This window comes from Anticarsia gemmatalis, chromosome 26, assembly GCF_050436995.1.
Source record: "Anticarsia gemmatalis isolate Benzon Research Colony breed Stoneville strain chromosome 26, ilAntGemm2 primary, whole genome shotgun sequence".
Classification (NCBI taxonomy): Eukaryota; Metazoa; Arthropoda; class Insecta; order Lepidoptera; family Erebidae; genus Anticarsia; species Anticarsia gemmatalis.
Genome location: NC_134770.1, coordinates 2,927,445 through 2,943,926, shown reverse-complemented (window position 1 = coordinate 2,943,926; position 16,482 = coordinate 2,927,445). Strand labels below are relative to the sequence as shown.

The 16,482-nt window shown below is 32.3% G+C and overlaps 1 protein-coding gene across 3 annotated transcripts in view; it reads left to right on the top strand.

Annotated features, from left to right (window-relative positions):
- The window catches only part of LOC142984269 (synaptogenesis protein syg-2-like), a 434,810-nt gene that overhangs the window by 374,085 nt on the left and 44,243 nt on the right, over window positions 1–16,482 (top strand). For all 3 annotated transcript variants that reach the window (XM_076131746.1, XM_076131747.1, XM_076131748.1), the window contains one exon: window positions 8,690–8,822. In XM_076131746.1, coding sequence (XP_075987861.1) covers window positions 8,690–8,822 — 133 coding nt within the window. The remainder of the gene's footprint in view (window positions 1–8,689; window positions 8,823–16,482) is intronic.

Below are 16,482 nucleotides of genomic sequence, written 5' to 3'. Positions count from 1 at the left end.
TTTATGCCCACCATAAATCCACTTAAACATAATAATATAAAGTCAATAATAAAAGTCGAAGTTCACCAAAAGTATTTCAAATCAAAAATTGATAACAAAGAATTAACTTTTAAAATTCATACCACCTACGCCCAATATATTTTAAATTTTAAAATTCAATTTGTTTTCTTGCTGAAAGCCGTTGAACTCAAATATACGGCGTACACGTGGCATAACGTAACACCAATATGTCGTTTATTGATATTCAATCTATTCGGGGCTGCAATTAAAAAATATATTTTTTTGTTTTTTTTGAAAGCTTTTTGATTGAAATTGGTTTTTGTGATGGGAATCGGTAATTGTTAACACATTGCCATAAGTCGTATACCAAATGGTGTTTTAAATTCTTCTCATTTTGTATTTACGTGAGTAAATAAACAATTACTTTTCAAGTAAATATTATTTAAATTATAACTTCTTATGGCTGTATAAAATATTGCTGTACTGTAGATTTTAGGTTAACTGAAACTATAACTTACACAAAACAAATATTTTGAACAGTAATAAATACAAAAACCTTTGTATAAAGCGGAAATGCAAAACACTCATTTTTTTTTTAAGCGATGACACTCTACCTTATCTATATTCTTACTTTGACTCTTAGCTAGTAGTGGAAAAATAGCGTATAAATCGGTTTTAATTTTACATTGCAAATTAAGGGTTGATTTGCAATGTAAAATTAAAACCGATTATTTTAAGAGTTGACATTAAAAAAAGTCTATTTTTTCATAATATCTTAACGAAAACGCCACTCAACATTTCTAGTTACTAGTTTTAACAATGATATAACCTTATTCACTCAAAAACTCATTACCCTACAAATATCCACCCACTAACTTAAACAAGGAACTACAAACAGAAACCTTTTACATACAGATCAAAAATCATTAAGTTTAATCAAACACACTTCAAAGGACATTGTTTAACGAACAATATTACAAAGTAATTGACATTACCCGCTGGTACCACTTCCTGGTAGAAAGAAAAGGTTGTAACAGACATAACTTATTCATTATCCATTAGTTATGCTCGTGGCTTAGTTAACCACATCGGGGGTCGATCTCTAAGGTTAAGCTACGCTTGTCGAGTTGGTTCTGTGGATGGGTGACCATCTTATACATAGCGAGTTCCTCCGTGCTTTGGAAGGCACGTTAAATTATAGGTCCTAGCTGTAATTTTCGATAATCTTTGACAGTCGTTAGCAGTAGTCAATAGCTTGAAAGTCTGAAAAATGGTATGATATACATATGTATATAGAAATAACTACAAGAATTAATTATTTTATCTACATCGTGGTAAGGGTGATAGTATGCTGTTGATCTATTTACGAAATATGTGTGCTACGATCTTTACCGACCTTGAGTTACCGATTGTGACGCAGTTACGGTTATTTTCCGTAGTTACCAAAATTAACCGTTATTTCTGCTTTGATTGAGTTATTATTTGAAAATTGATGTCGCTTTTGTATTTCACTCTATATTCGAGGTATAATGGTTGGCCTTCAATTAGGCTTTTTTTCGCAATGCTTGTTTATATTTTCCTTGAGAATATATGGCAAGGTTAAATGTGACGTCACTGGGATAATTTAACCAATAAATACACAATACTATATAATTTCTGAAACAACAGGAAATTTACGAGAAAGTTCCTTGTTTCAGAATATGTAAAGGTGTTAGCACACATATCGGTTGATTGTTGATCGGTAGAATGGCTTAATTAATAACGTCGCGTCGGTCGATAGAATTTACTACTCCAAGGCATCGATTAGTGTGGTAACACTTAACTGTGTCACTGGTCGTATCAGTCTTTTACCGCACCCTGTATAAGCATAATGGAATAAAGGGTACCTTGGGAATTAAGGGTGCGTTTTGTACCCACTTGATGACAGCAAAAAAATACACGTAGTTGATCATTTTTCATAATACTGGTCACTTGTACCAACGAGGCGCCCATAGCCTGTTGCGCTCACCGGCGCTTGCGGTCGGTAAACGATCTGTGGGTTAAGCAACTCTTGGCGCGGTCATTTCATAGATGGGTGACCACATAGTGGTAATTGAGCCGACCGTCTCCGTGCTTCGGAGGGCACGTAAAAAGTCGTTAAGCCATGTCAATGGCCTCTCCGGCGGCTTGAACAACTTCCACACTAGGTTGACCACTAACCATACGACAAAAAATAAACCAAAAAAAGGAAAAACTTGTACCAACCTATGTAAGAGTTTACATACTTAAGTTGTCACCTATTCGTATATTATTTTTCGTCATTAATAATCCCATATAGTTGGTAACGAACCTATTGCCATTACCAGGCACATTACCAAACTCCGGGTTACTACTGGGAAATATGACTATGGTAATTAGCCCAGTCCGGAAATCAAACCTGAGAGCTTTTGACCAACAGTCGGATATACTACCGACGGCGCCAAAGAGTCCATTATTAGTAGTCTAATTGATAGTAATTTTAAATATTTTCCTATTTTGAAGAGTTTCCCACTAGACGACAGATATTTTGCGTCTATTCATATAGTAGAAATTCAAGTAATGTATTACCGTTTTATCATAATAATATAATATGATGTTTTATAACCATTGTGTCGTGAAACGTTTTACGATTATAGTCGGTACGTGCTAACGCTTCTATCAAATAACTTTTATGTACATATTTATGTTTGAAATTATGGATAATGCATAATTATGCGGATAAACCGTTTGAACAGTAATCGATTTTAATTTTATTGTAATGTTTATTTACTCTTACACAATTATAGTTTTTTTTCTTTCGACGAGCAATACCAATCAATTGTTGTTTTCATATATTTGTTGTAACTTTATTGTATAAGAAGCTAGAATCTATCACTTATTTCTAAAATATAAAACTGCGCTTTGGCTAGAACATGATCATTTAAATTAACCAATGGTCTCCATGGTAACCTGGTTTCTTTGTCATTTGTTTTAATAATCTATTTTACGGTGGTACTGTATAAAATGACTGCCTGCAAGGCGCAGTGGTTTAGGTCGCCACGCCGCTACCATTGCCTCGGGAGGTTGTGGGTTCGATTCCCACATAGAACAATTATTTGTACGATCCATAATAATTGTTTCCGATCTGGTTGTACTTTGAGTCCATTGATTGTATGTTTGTAAAAATCCCCGCGACACAAAAAAAATACACATGTCTTGCCCTATCAATCAGACAGGACCATAATTCACTAGAAGGTACCTAGTACTAGCGGATTTGGCACTCCATGAAGAATAAATTTGAAGTTGACGCCATTTTGGCAGTTTGTTACTACGACCGTAGACTAGATGCCAAGTAAATAGAAAGATTGATTTGATTGCTCCCTTGGTGCAGTAGTTAAGGTCACCACTTCGCCAGGAAATAGTAGGTTCGATTTCTACACGAGGACCATTTGTATCAACAGATTGTGGTTTCGGGACTAGTTATAATTACTGTTATTGTTTGTATGCAGAGTTATTTTTATAACACCAAAATAGACGCAGGACTAGATAACTAATATTATAAGCAACAACTTTGGTCGAGGGTTTTGGTGTTTTAGTAACCCTATATTAGTTCAAATACGAATTATTTTGCAAGTACAGAAGCTGCCCAAAGTAGGAGCAAGTATAGATAAAAGTAAATTTTAGTGTTTTTGAAGTAACCCTATATTAGTCCGAGCGACGAAATTAATTTGCAAGTACGTAAGCTGCCTAACATAGGAGAAAGTATAGATAAAAAGTACCTAAAAAAATGTGCTAAAAAGCAGATTTTTAAGCGTATTTATCTAGATAGCAACTTTTAACGCTAGTCTGGAACATTGCCAGCAGTGAAAATATAGCGTTGTAGCAGATTGCACATGACGTCATTTCCTGAAATCGCCTTCACAAAATTTAACTGAGCTTTAACGAAGTTTTTAACAGCTTAATTGAAAAATATATGGCGTTGTTTAATTTTTTATGTAAAATTTTGAGTTAATGGTTGCTGATTGCGTGTTATCGTTCGATGAAAATCAGTAGTTCCGAGATGAGTACACAAAATTACGGGATCGAAGAAATTTTGTTGATGTACTTGCGATCTCTGCGTATGATTTGAGATCTCAAGACCTTGTTATAGTTTTAATTGCCTACCCAACTAGCACACAAGCTGCTTATACAGTCGTTATACAGCCTGATAGTTGCATAAGAGTCGTTCAAATGCTGTACAATTCTCTATAAGTTGTATACTAGCTATTTAAAAAACCCTTTAACAGCTAGGCGGGACAGTAGCCGTTTAGTAGGAAACTAATGACTTATAGTGATATATGAGCATGTAATTGCATCGCTAGACAGCCTAGGGAAGTATAACTGAGTTAATGGAATCTTCTATAACACCGTTAACTGTATAAGGGGACTTTAGGAGATAAAGGAGTTTAAACGGAGTTATGCGTTGCGCTTATAGCGCTCAAGAGCGTAAATAAGCTTTTTGTAATGCCTTAGGTATAACAGTTTTTTTTAGGGCTAGTGTATTACTCATCTATAAAAGAGTTGCGTAGGTCTTTAATGGCGCCTTGAGCGTTATATCAGATATTTATATGGCTTCTGTACGGCAAATAGATGTATAAGGTATCATTCGAAACATTTTTACAGCCATGGGGATTACAGAATTATGTTAAGCACCTAAAGCGCTATAACCGAGTAATATACCTTTATACTAAAGCTTAAAATTATTATCATAATAATATATTTAGGTGCAGTGGTGGTTCAGTCTGTCAACTGTTTTTAAAGAAAAAATAAAATAAAATAAAATAAAATAAAATGAAATAAAATAAAATAAAATAAAATAAAATAAAATAAAATAAAATAAAATAAAATAAAATAAAATAAAATAAAATAAAATAAAATAAAATAAAATAAAATAAAATAAAATAAAATAAAATAAAATAAAATAAAATAAAATAAAATAAAATAAAATAAAATAAAATAAAATAAAATAAAATAAAATAAAATAAAATAAAATAAAATAAAATAAAATAAAATAAAATAAAATAAAATAAAATAAAATAAAATAAAATAAAATAAAATAAAATAAAATAAAATAAAATAAAATAAAATAAAATAAAATAAAATAAAATAAAATAAAATAAAATAAAATAAAATAAAATAAAATAAAATAAAATAAAATAAAATAAAATAAAATAAAATAAAATAAAATAAAATAAAATAAAATAAAATAAAATAAAATAAAATAAAATAAAATAAAATAAAATAAAATAAAATAAAATAAAAAGATTTTCAAACAATTTTAACATTCAACGACTGACCCCTAAAAGTACGAGTAAAATGCTGGTGTGCGACCAAAACAACTAAACATATTTTTGAGGTTATTACGATCTTTTGAAGATCATATAAATCTATAGCCTGGTAACGTTAACATAATTAAAATCATTTTTTATTACCTATAACCCTAATTAAACTATCTGTAATCCTCAAAGTCTTATTTATGTTCAAAACACAATTTCCAAATCCACATATCTATATAATTTTTGCATTTAAAACTGAATATTTGGAGGGCGCATGAAAATATTGACGATAATATACATATATATTGACAGCAAACTGGAACTCGCACTTTCATATCACGTACACAAAGAAATAAAAGCGATAGACTACTTGTTATTTTCATAATCCAATCCGTAAAAATAAAATGTCTCCTCATTTGTCACTGATGATTCATTTTAATACAATATATTTAGTTTACATCATAATAAACCGAGCATATTACTAATTTAGAGCGTTAGCATTTATAACCGTTACACAGTAGCGCTAAAATAAGGTAAAGGTGGTATAATCGCGCTGCAAGAGCTTTTTCGAACGCTCGTGGCGCTAACCACCTCTGTACAACAGCTGGTAAGCGCCACGAAGCTGCGAAAAAGCTCTTGTAGCGCGATTATACCACCTTCATCTTATTTTAGCGCTCCTGTATTACTACTATACTACGTACTATTATAATTACTATTTACGACCACTGTAGATCCAATGTCGAGCTATAAGCTGGACAGTATGGGCCTATTTGACGCTACAAGAGATCTGTAGCCGCTTATAGAACCACTATACTTCTTACTAAAGAGCCTAAGGCGTTATAAAAATCCTTTACCCGGCCATTGTGCAGCTTGTTATAGCGCTTGTGTGCTAGTTGGGTAGCTACAGCACCTTGCTAGTTATTGATACAATTTTGTAACAAGGTATCAACTTAATTACTTAAGATTAAGAGATAGTAAGTTTTTCTAACCATTCGATTTTAATCCTGAAACTTTAACGAATAACGAACGAAAAACTTTTTGCGATAAACTCAACAGAACAAACCTATAACCTAAAAAAAATACAACAGCTAATTTTCTAACCAAAACAATATCCCCGTGAATCAGAAAATATACTCGCATAGGCAAAATCAACATCACATCACATCTACAAATCTTTTAAACATTCATATCAATACACAAAAACCGTATCACACATTTAAATGCACATGCATCGGCTACCACTGCATGTATTAATGCCACGATAAAGATGAAACTATTGATTGCCATGCAAATTGATGCTCATCTCGTCTTCACTACGTGTACATCTTGTAGGGGGCGCCCCCTACTCCCCCTACTCCCCCTGTATTTGGGGGTGAGGCTTTGGTAACAGTTGAGAATGTTGCTTGCAAGTTAAATCCTGTTGAACATGTTTTGTTATGTGTAGTTTGTGTGGAAATCTTTTAAAATCACTTTTTAGTCGAGTATTAGTTTATATATTAAATAAAGATAATCATAAGTACATACATGCCAATGGATATATTTTCATCCTTTTCGAATTTTTTAAGAAGATGTCTTCTTGAGATAGTTTTCTTTGAGATATATTGTTAGGAGACTAAAAAAAAAATTTTTTTTAGTCTAAAATAATTAGAAACATTTTTTAGTCTCCCAACAATATCGATTAATAAACGATTAACACGGTCTACTATTATAAAATTTGTAACGTATTACGAATAAAACGAATTATAAAGTAAGACTGTACTAATATATTTTAACTGTACATTATAAAACTTCAACTTCAAATTAACTGACAGTGTACTACTCCAGTGTTTTGATAGTCAGATCGCGATCAGAGTCAAAGTATCGCATCTTTCTTGTATCAATCTATCATCTTAAACCGCAAGGCAGTATTTAATTAACGACTACAATCACAACATTTTATTTGCATTATTTACCATACGTAATTCACAACAACTAATAAGTTATCACGAATTTATCACACGAAATCTCCCTTATCCATAAAATAATATCAAGAAATATACTATTAAAATTCCCCGAGCATTTGCCATGACAATCTCCGAACTTGATCTTGCCATCTTGCCATCCCGGGGAGTAGCAATTGTGCCCAAGAGCAGTCATTATAATAATACTTCTTGTATCCCGATATCTTCAAGGGTAGTAATTTAACAGGTATTTTTTATCACTGGTACTTTATAACGCTGATTATTGCATGCCTGTAACGCTTTGGGCGTATTTTTGACGAAAGATGTACAGTCGTGGGCAAAAATGTGTGACGTATTTACATTTTTTTTATCAGGATCACAAAGGCGGGTCTGAGTGGTAATAGTTTCGGGTGCTGATCGACATTTCAGGTCCGATTTGCGGGTCGTCAGGCAGAATACTAATCGTTTTATATATATATATATTTGAATTTCTTTACACAGCATACGAAATTCCAGAATTTCGTATGCTGTGTAAAGAAATTCGTCGTACAATACGAAATTCCAGAATTTCGTATTGTACGACTCGGTATATGGCTATAGGAACCCCTATTATGTTGAACTAAGATAATAAAATATTGAAACACGGAAAGAAACATTAAAACTAGTGCAGCTTGTTGCCTTTCTTTATTTTAAGACTACTCATTTATATTAATATGGTGATTTTATACATAGTAATGTGTTGAAAATATGACATTATTAGATATTTTGCCCGTGACTGTACTTACTTTTATCGTGAGATTATTGGTGCGATAAAAACTGTGATTTTTATTGGAGCGTATTTTTTAAGATTGAAATGATATCTTTTTTGTCATTAAAATATTTTTGTGTGATAAATATTAGGAACGTTAATTTTAAAAAGTGTCTTCATTATCATGTTCAAAAGTATATTTCTAAGAAGAAAATCCTGTGTGAATAATGAGTTTTGAATGCAAAAAAAATATATTTTTTCAAAGTTTTCGTATGCTCAGAAAATATTTTTTTCTAGAGCAAATAGTATCTTTTTGTTACCATTTTCTTTAATAAACAGACGATTATGAATTCTAGGTCTAAAAATCACACAAACGTTAATTAAGGCAGTTTGACCAAAATTCAACTTATTGCCTCCCATTTTAACCAACTTCAAAAAACAGAGGAAGTTCTTATTTTTAAGTAGGTACTTATTCCCCCTAATTATATGATTTTCAAATTTACTATCTCAAACAGTACCTACGATAATAACCCTCTTAAAAACCTACACACTTTTCTTACCCGACTGCGCCGCAAACGAAGGTTCTTTTCATACTCAACTATTATTTTATTTATTTATTGTACTTTTAAAATTTACCTACCTTACACTATAACAATGTTGTACTCATAATTATTTTCTCATCTTTCCAGCTTCCATCGAATCCCTGCACGCGCCAACGGGCGGGGGTGTGGAACTACCCTGTGACGTCACACCAGCGCTACCTGATGACCGCATGGGACTCGTCATCTGGTACAAGCAGGGACATGAGACTCCTATATACACGTAAGTATATCAAAGACTATTATGCAATGTCAAAAGGGATTATGTTTAATATTCTTGCAGTGTAAGATGTGCCTTTTTGTAATTTACTATCCGTTTGTAAAAAGAAAATAAGTGCAATGCTACTAAACCATGGCTTTTCAGTCACAGCGTTATCAAAGTGCTAAATGGTGTGAGTCTGATTCCTAAACAGTACTAAAATATTCCATGACGCACTAATAATGTCCTCCCAGTCGATATCTGGTTACGGTCAACTTGATTCGAAACCGTCTATGGTGCAGGCCTTTGTTTATAGTATCTAAGTGTGTGCAGGATACTCAACACACTTTATTTTCGAACTGATAACCGATACTACCAGTGAGAGATTAGCCGCAGGACTGACGACTGTATGCGCTTTTCGAGGAGGTTTACGACATTAACTCCTAACTTTCAGAAATCTCTAAAAAAATCATAACAGAAAACCTTTGACAATACTTTTTGTCCGAACTCAGGATTTGAACCTGAGACCTTTGCGTTGAAGTCGCATACACTACCAACCGCGCCACAAAGACAAGCTATAGATTCTGAGATAAAAATAGGATCCTACAGTATTTGACGAAAGATGACCCTTAAACCTTTTCCCTCTGTCATATTGTTAGAAGCATTTCATTGAATCAGTTAGCCTGACATTCGCCTAAGTGCTAGTCTGTCAAACTTAATTGTGTTACGGAACCGTGTGAGAGGGGTCGTATGCCTATTAAATTTAGGACATTTAATAGTCACACGTTAAGTAATATATTCAGGTGTATTGTTACGGCATTTATTATATGACGCACCTCGAATTCGCTGTATCGTATGGTTAGTCTTCAACCTAGTGTCAAAGTTGTTCAAGTTGCCTAACAGCTTTGAATTGGGTCAAGAAAAAGAAAAAATAATTAAAACTTTGCAAAATGCTAGTTCATAAGTTTTATTTTTACCATCAAGATTTTATGTTTCACTGAAAATGCTTTACAACGGGAACTGAGTGTGTCATGAGAGACATGACATGTATTGTTAATAAAATAAATTAACTTGAGAATCGAACCCACGAATACTTGGTCAAATCCCACTACAACCATGGTGTATAACTTAAAATATTCATCTAAAACAAAATCTCTCTTAAAGATTAGAAACTTTAACCAGAAGCCGAACACATCGATATATTATTGAAATTCCTCCACATGTCACATTTGATGCTGCGTCTTGTCTTGTGATAGTAATCTCATACAGAGCTGTTTCGGTTTAAACATCATCAGAGCTCATGTTTCGTTAAAATATAGGAAACACTGACTTATTGCAACTTGGCACGAGTAAAATCATTTATAAAATAGAAGTTAAGAACAAAAATTATAATGAAATTGTAAATTTAACCCAAAACACCCGACAATAACATATTGACTGCCTCCATGGCGCATTGGTTTAGGTCGCCACGCCGCTACCATTGCGTCGGGAGGTCGTGGGTTCGATTCCCACACGGAACAATTATTTGTACGATCCACAAATAATTGTTTCGGGTCTGGTTGTACTTTGTGCCCGTTGTTTGTATGTTTGTAAAAGTCCCCGCGACACAAGAGCAATTCTTAGTGCAGAAGCAGCCTATAAAAAAAAACTTTCCAATACACCTACAAAAATTCATCTAAAACAAAAATCCCTCACAACAGATTAGAAACTTAAACCAGAAGCCGAACACATCGATATATTATTGAAATTCCTCCTCACGTCACATTTGATGCTGCGTCTTGTCATGTGATAATAATCTCATACAGAGCTGCGTCGGTTCAAACATGCCGATGTCGTGCCAAGGGCTTACTTAGTTTAATTTTGTGCGTTTCCGTTGGACAACGAGAATTTTGACGTAACGAAAGTTGGAACGTTGTTTCAATGGCATATTTTGTTCATATCGTTCTCGGATTAAAAAAAAATATATGTTATAATAATATTTTCAGTAATTAATGAGAATGCTAAATTTGAAGTAACATTAGTTCAAGATTAATTATGCGAAATGACAAACAAATCCTTTAATAATGATTTGCAGTAAACGAAGTGAAACTTTAAGTGAAGACTTTTTTTGTAAATGTTAAGTTTTAGGTTCTTAGTAACGGCTTTACGAAACAAGTTGAATGTGCTTTGTATTTTTTTAATATTTAGATACGCATTGCACAGTTGTTAAAATTTTCGTGTTAAAAACGACACATAGTTTAGCTGTACCTCAACTACACGCGTGAAAATTACAATGACAGTCATTGTTTTTACTACACCCAAGAAATGTTAGTGTCAATGGAAACAAACCATATTTAGTATTAAAGACAATGTTAATTCTAATAGCCGTGGCTCTTAAGCTTTATCTTGAAATATTTCTATCAATTCTATTAAACTCTTCTTTAATATTTATTAGTATTTCTATCTGATATGTTCGGTCTAAGATGTTGGTAATCTTTGTGTAACACAGTATCTTGTGTGTGATATTTAGATAGAATATGTAGGTATATTATGTGTTAAAATGTTTTTTAATGTGGATCAACTTATAGAGTACGATTAGTTTAGTGTTTCAGTGGTATTTAACTTAAATTTATTTTTTACAGAATAACAGAGTAAGCGAGATTGCGTTCTGATTCTGGTTTGGGAATCAAATCCTGTCTATCATGAAAATAATTTTCAGTCAACTTTACCTACATAAAACTGTAAAACCCTTTATTCTTTCCTTTAACATGTTCAGAATAATATTTTTAAACTTGGAAGTTCGAATAACAAACTCATTTTTCCGAAAAATTATTACAAAATTTCAAAAACTTTGGTAAGTCACATAAATTATATCCGTTTTACACAAACACGAACGCACACACACACACATACAAATATTTTCTATCTAACTATTGCCAACACAATTAGGGTCCTTACACATTTTATTAAGATAACGATAAATAAATATATGCGTAGCGTTAACCTGTTAAACGTATAAACTCTGTATTGTATCACTTCCGTATCGAATATTTTACATTAATAATTAGTTCCACAAAAGAGCGTAATTTGCGCACATATTTTTGCTTTATTTATTAGGAATAATACACTACTAGATTATATTTTGTAAAAAATAGACTGTCCTTTTCCGTTGAATGAAGCACCCTGTCCTCTTTTTCAAAGTCGGTTCAGCCTTTAAAAGTATTAAAAAACAAGACATACAACATTAGTATGTTTACCAAAGAGTAGTATGAAAGACCTTTTCGAAACTAGCATACACACACTCGTATAACCCGATTCAACTCTGCCGCCAGCTTCGTCCCTGAGACCTAAAACTTATACCATAACTTGCTTCCTATATAAACAAAATACTTTTATACAATCATTACATATGCCTCATAAACTGAACTTTAGAACAACATAAAAAGGAATTGAAAATTTAGGGAAAACAATAAAAAGTTTGAACGTTAAAGTGAAACAATGGACACTTTTGTGTGTTTGCCAAAAACTCGTGTGTTGTTATGTGTAGAGGTTTGTACAGGTTTGTGAGTTTACTTGTAACAAATATTTAGTTAGTCATTGTATTTGTGTTTTTGTTTAGCAAAAGGTTCGAGAATGAGAAAGATTTTAACGCAGCTGGCGTAAGTGCTAGTGTAAAAAAATACTGATGGCTTTGTCAGATAAGAAAAATAAATGGCTGCAGAAAAAAGTAGACAACAGAGAACACTTATGCGGTAAAAAAATTAATTTAAGTGACTCAACTCACCGTTGCTAATAATTCTAGCACAGTAACGAACAATACGGAATCTTAAATTGTCAAAATAGGAATGGTTTTGTCATAACCTTTAGCATTTAACCGTGCAAAATATTCGCTAGAATGTTATGTGCTCAAAGATGGTCTAATGTGGACTCACCTTAATATTCTTGAGCTTACTAGGTTTAACTGAATTTAAAGTAGAAATCCAATAGAATAGTTTGTTATACAAATTCATAGGAAACAAACAACCTTATTTTGATGCAGTTAGAAAAACAACCCTCTTGTTATAGAGGTGGGGTTTATTTATCCGTGATAGCAAAGCGGTTACAGTCGCCTCCCATGTGAGAGGTTGAGTGTTCAAAACCTGAGTAACAAAGGAAATTATATCCTAAGTATGAATAAGAAATCAAACGATCGTTTGTTTTATCGATAGATTTTTTTGTATAATTATACTTATACCGAGAATTTATTTAAAACTAGATATTTATTCGTTTTACATTCATCATTTACAATAAAAAAAGGAGTTAGTTTCATAATCTTGGTATCTGCAATTCTGCATTTACAGCCGGGACCCACAATTTAACGTGCCTTCCGAAACACGGAAGAACTCGATATGTATAAGATGGTCACCCATCCACAGACCAACCTCGGCAAGCGTTGTAAATAAGAGATCTTTCTAACTTTAACATGCACAATATGATACCCTAAACTATAATGCACACTACTTCAGAACACAATCGTATAAAAACCTGTTCCCATAGCGGCTTTAAGACAAAACACCGATTACAAAAAAAGTTTAAACAAATCTCAAGTAGCGGCACTCCCTAGTCAAACACTAATCCTACGAGCTGTCAATTTAGATCCCATGTCACCGTTGTCAACCGTTTCCTGCCACAAAAGATGTTATAAGCTGGCTCGTGATCGAGCGATTTCAACGATTTAGGGTTAACGAACTTTGAGATTTGGTGCATGGTTAATTAGTTGGGTTTGATCGAAGTACTTGGGTACAAAATTTATTGGGGAATTTTGATTGAAATTAATAAAAAAATTACTTATACTGTACTGCGTCCGGACGTGTATTACTCCTAATGCGAAAGTTTTTTATGGAAGTATGTTACCCTTTCACGTAAACACGATTGAATGTTTTTTGATATTTGGTACACGGATGTAGATTAAAGTGTGTAATTTTTTTTGATTAATTTTTTTTCAGAAGTTAGTCTTTTATGTGTAATTTATATATTTGCTACGCTCGGTATCCGTGTCCACGAAGCATAATGTTTTGTCAAATCGAAATATTATATTTGTATGAAGCTTTTTGATTGGGTTAAATCATAAGGCCTTATCTTGTATTACGAAACGAAATCCTCGAGGTACGGATTTGTGGTGAAAAAGACCATGATGTTTCGGCAAGTATACTAAATTTTTCGTTGAATTAAAGTAGACCACCTTACCTATAACTTACTAAAAGCGGGCCGAGTTGAGCATTTTTATAATCTACTTGACTTAGTCAAAATTATTTTAGTAATTAATCGTCAATAAAAATCGATTAATTGAAATTGAATGAATAAATTATATTAATTGCTAATCTATGCTATTGCTTTTTTAATTAAGCATCTCTTCAAACATTAAAATAAACTAATGATGACAGTTTCAATACAAAATATACCAATAACGGACTATAAAATATATAGTTTATATCTAAATAAATAACTCCAAATGCTTTAATAACTATAACTGCTATTTATAACGTTATAACTTTCAACGCTTAATATATTTAAGCATTTGAATATTTTTTGTTTGTAGTCAACTGGTTCGACTGTTCGGAATCACGATATTCAAATTATGACAACTTTAGGCTACGTTACGGTAAAATAATATGCTATAAATATGACCCAATTACTTCTTATTGTACCTACTATTTTATACACAACTGTACAAATTTATCACTTCGTATTCATGTTTTTTCCATTGAGGTAAGTAGAGGGCAGAGAACGCCACAATTTTAATTCAAGTGTATTCAGCTCGCCATTAAAACTGCTATTACTGGAATTTATCGAAATTCCTGAATTTAGCCTTTTCAAATTAGGTGGGTGATAATTAATTTGTCACGTTACAAAATGTTTTGATAGCTACTAGATAGCTGGATCGATAATGGTAGGAAATCATCTTAATAGTTATGATATCAATTCATCGTTTATATATCAAAATGTGTTTGTTGTGCTCTCGATGTGTAGCAACAGTGTATGATGTCATTTAGAGCCGAAACACGTTTCTTGAAGTCGCGCAACAGAATCTCATCAATATCTCATTACATTGTCAGAAAAAGTTATATATGTATACATGATTGTTGATTATTCTGCAATGTAGAGAAGCTATCTAAAGAGTTTATTAGAAAAAAATGCAGAATATTATGTTAAGATGGTCCTTCAGCAATCTAGAGGTAGAGTAGCTATCTAAAGTTTAAAAAAAGCATGTCTACTCATGATCAGTCAATAAATTATCGAACTGACATCAAGAAGTTCCTATTTGGTATCTAAACTTAAGCCTCAAACCCTAGTCAATAGAGAAAACAGAGTTTCTAGAATTGTATGTAACAAAAATTTGTAGCTTATATAATTTTATTTACCGTTGTCCTGTATGACAAGATGTGAGAATGTGAATGAGGCAAGAAAATTTTGTGAAGATCGTACCATGTGATGTTCTCTGGTCTCTGTCTGCCTAGGATAAAGGCTTGATTCTATGTATGTATGAATTTACTGTCTTTTAAAAGAATGCTTAGTAGCTCTTCTCACGATCTAAACAAACCTCAATAAGATACTCATATTATCTTAACTCTAATCTTACTTGAATAGATAACACAAAATCACATTAAAACGTTATAGCTGAATTAAAATAACAGTTATAACGTGACGTATACTAAGTATATTTCTCTTTCAACATTAACATATTATTTCACGGTGTTTTTTTATGTTATAAGTTAAAGTTTTCTGTCGGTATGTTTGTGGTTCCAATACTGATAAACGAATAGGCTATTAGCGGTTATTTAATAGCAGTTATTGGGTCGTTATTTTTAACGATATTTCAGTAGCGTTACTTATAGGTACACTGATTACTTCATGAAATTTTTTAATGCTCTTATGTATTAAAATATACAGTTTGTTTGGTTTATAGAAAATTACAACTAAGCTTACGACTGTTTCCTTATAGTCTCAGGTTTGATACAAAGAAGTATTTCGGATGGGAGTTCGATTCCCATAGTAGATAAAAAGACGTTTTCTCTTAGATTCTATTTTATTTTTACCTTAGGCATCACGCCACCTGTTTCTCTGTTGTTTTTTTTGTGTATATTTATAAAAGCCCCTGCAGTACCCTATGTTTTTTAGTGTCTCTTAAACCCAAAACGTCTTCCAAAGTAACGCTTAACCTCACTTCTGATACAAATCATAAACTAAATGATCATCCATCCGAATACTAACCTAGTTAACGTTACATACCCCGAAAATTGCAAAGTTAACACTTAACTAAGTTTCAGCAAAACAGTAATTCAATAACCTAACCTTAATCTTGGTTTACTTACCATTCCCATATTGAAACCGTGGTCCATATTCCCGAACAATTTGTATGAAATCGTCTCAGTGGTTTATTAAAACTTAGATTGGAAATATAAGTGTTTGAAATGGGGAATAGAGCGAATAGCGAATAGACGTTATTACTTTTGTACCAAGTTCTAGCGTTTTGCTACTTGTCTACATACTTATGAATTGTTTGAGGAACATACTTTTAGAGATATTGGGCGATGAAATTTATTTTTTATTAAGTAATTTATACAATTTTGGGTCATTTTGAGATTGGAATAGTTTTGATCAAATTATTTAATCTTTTTAAGTGACCAAAAGTAAAAATGTAATCGTTAATACTTACTATATTTTA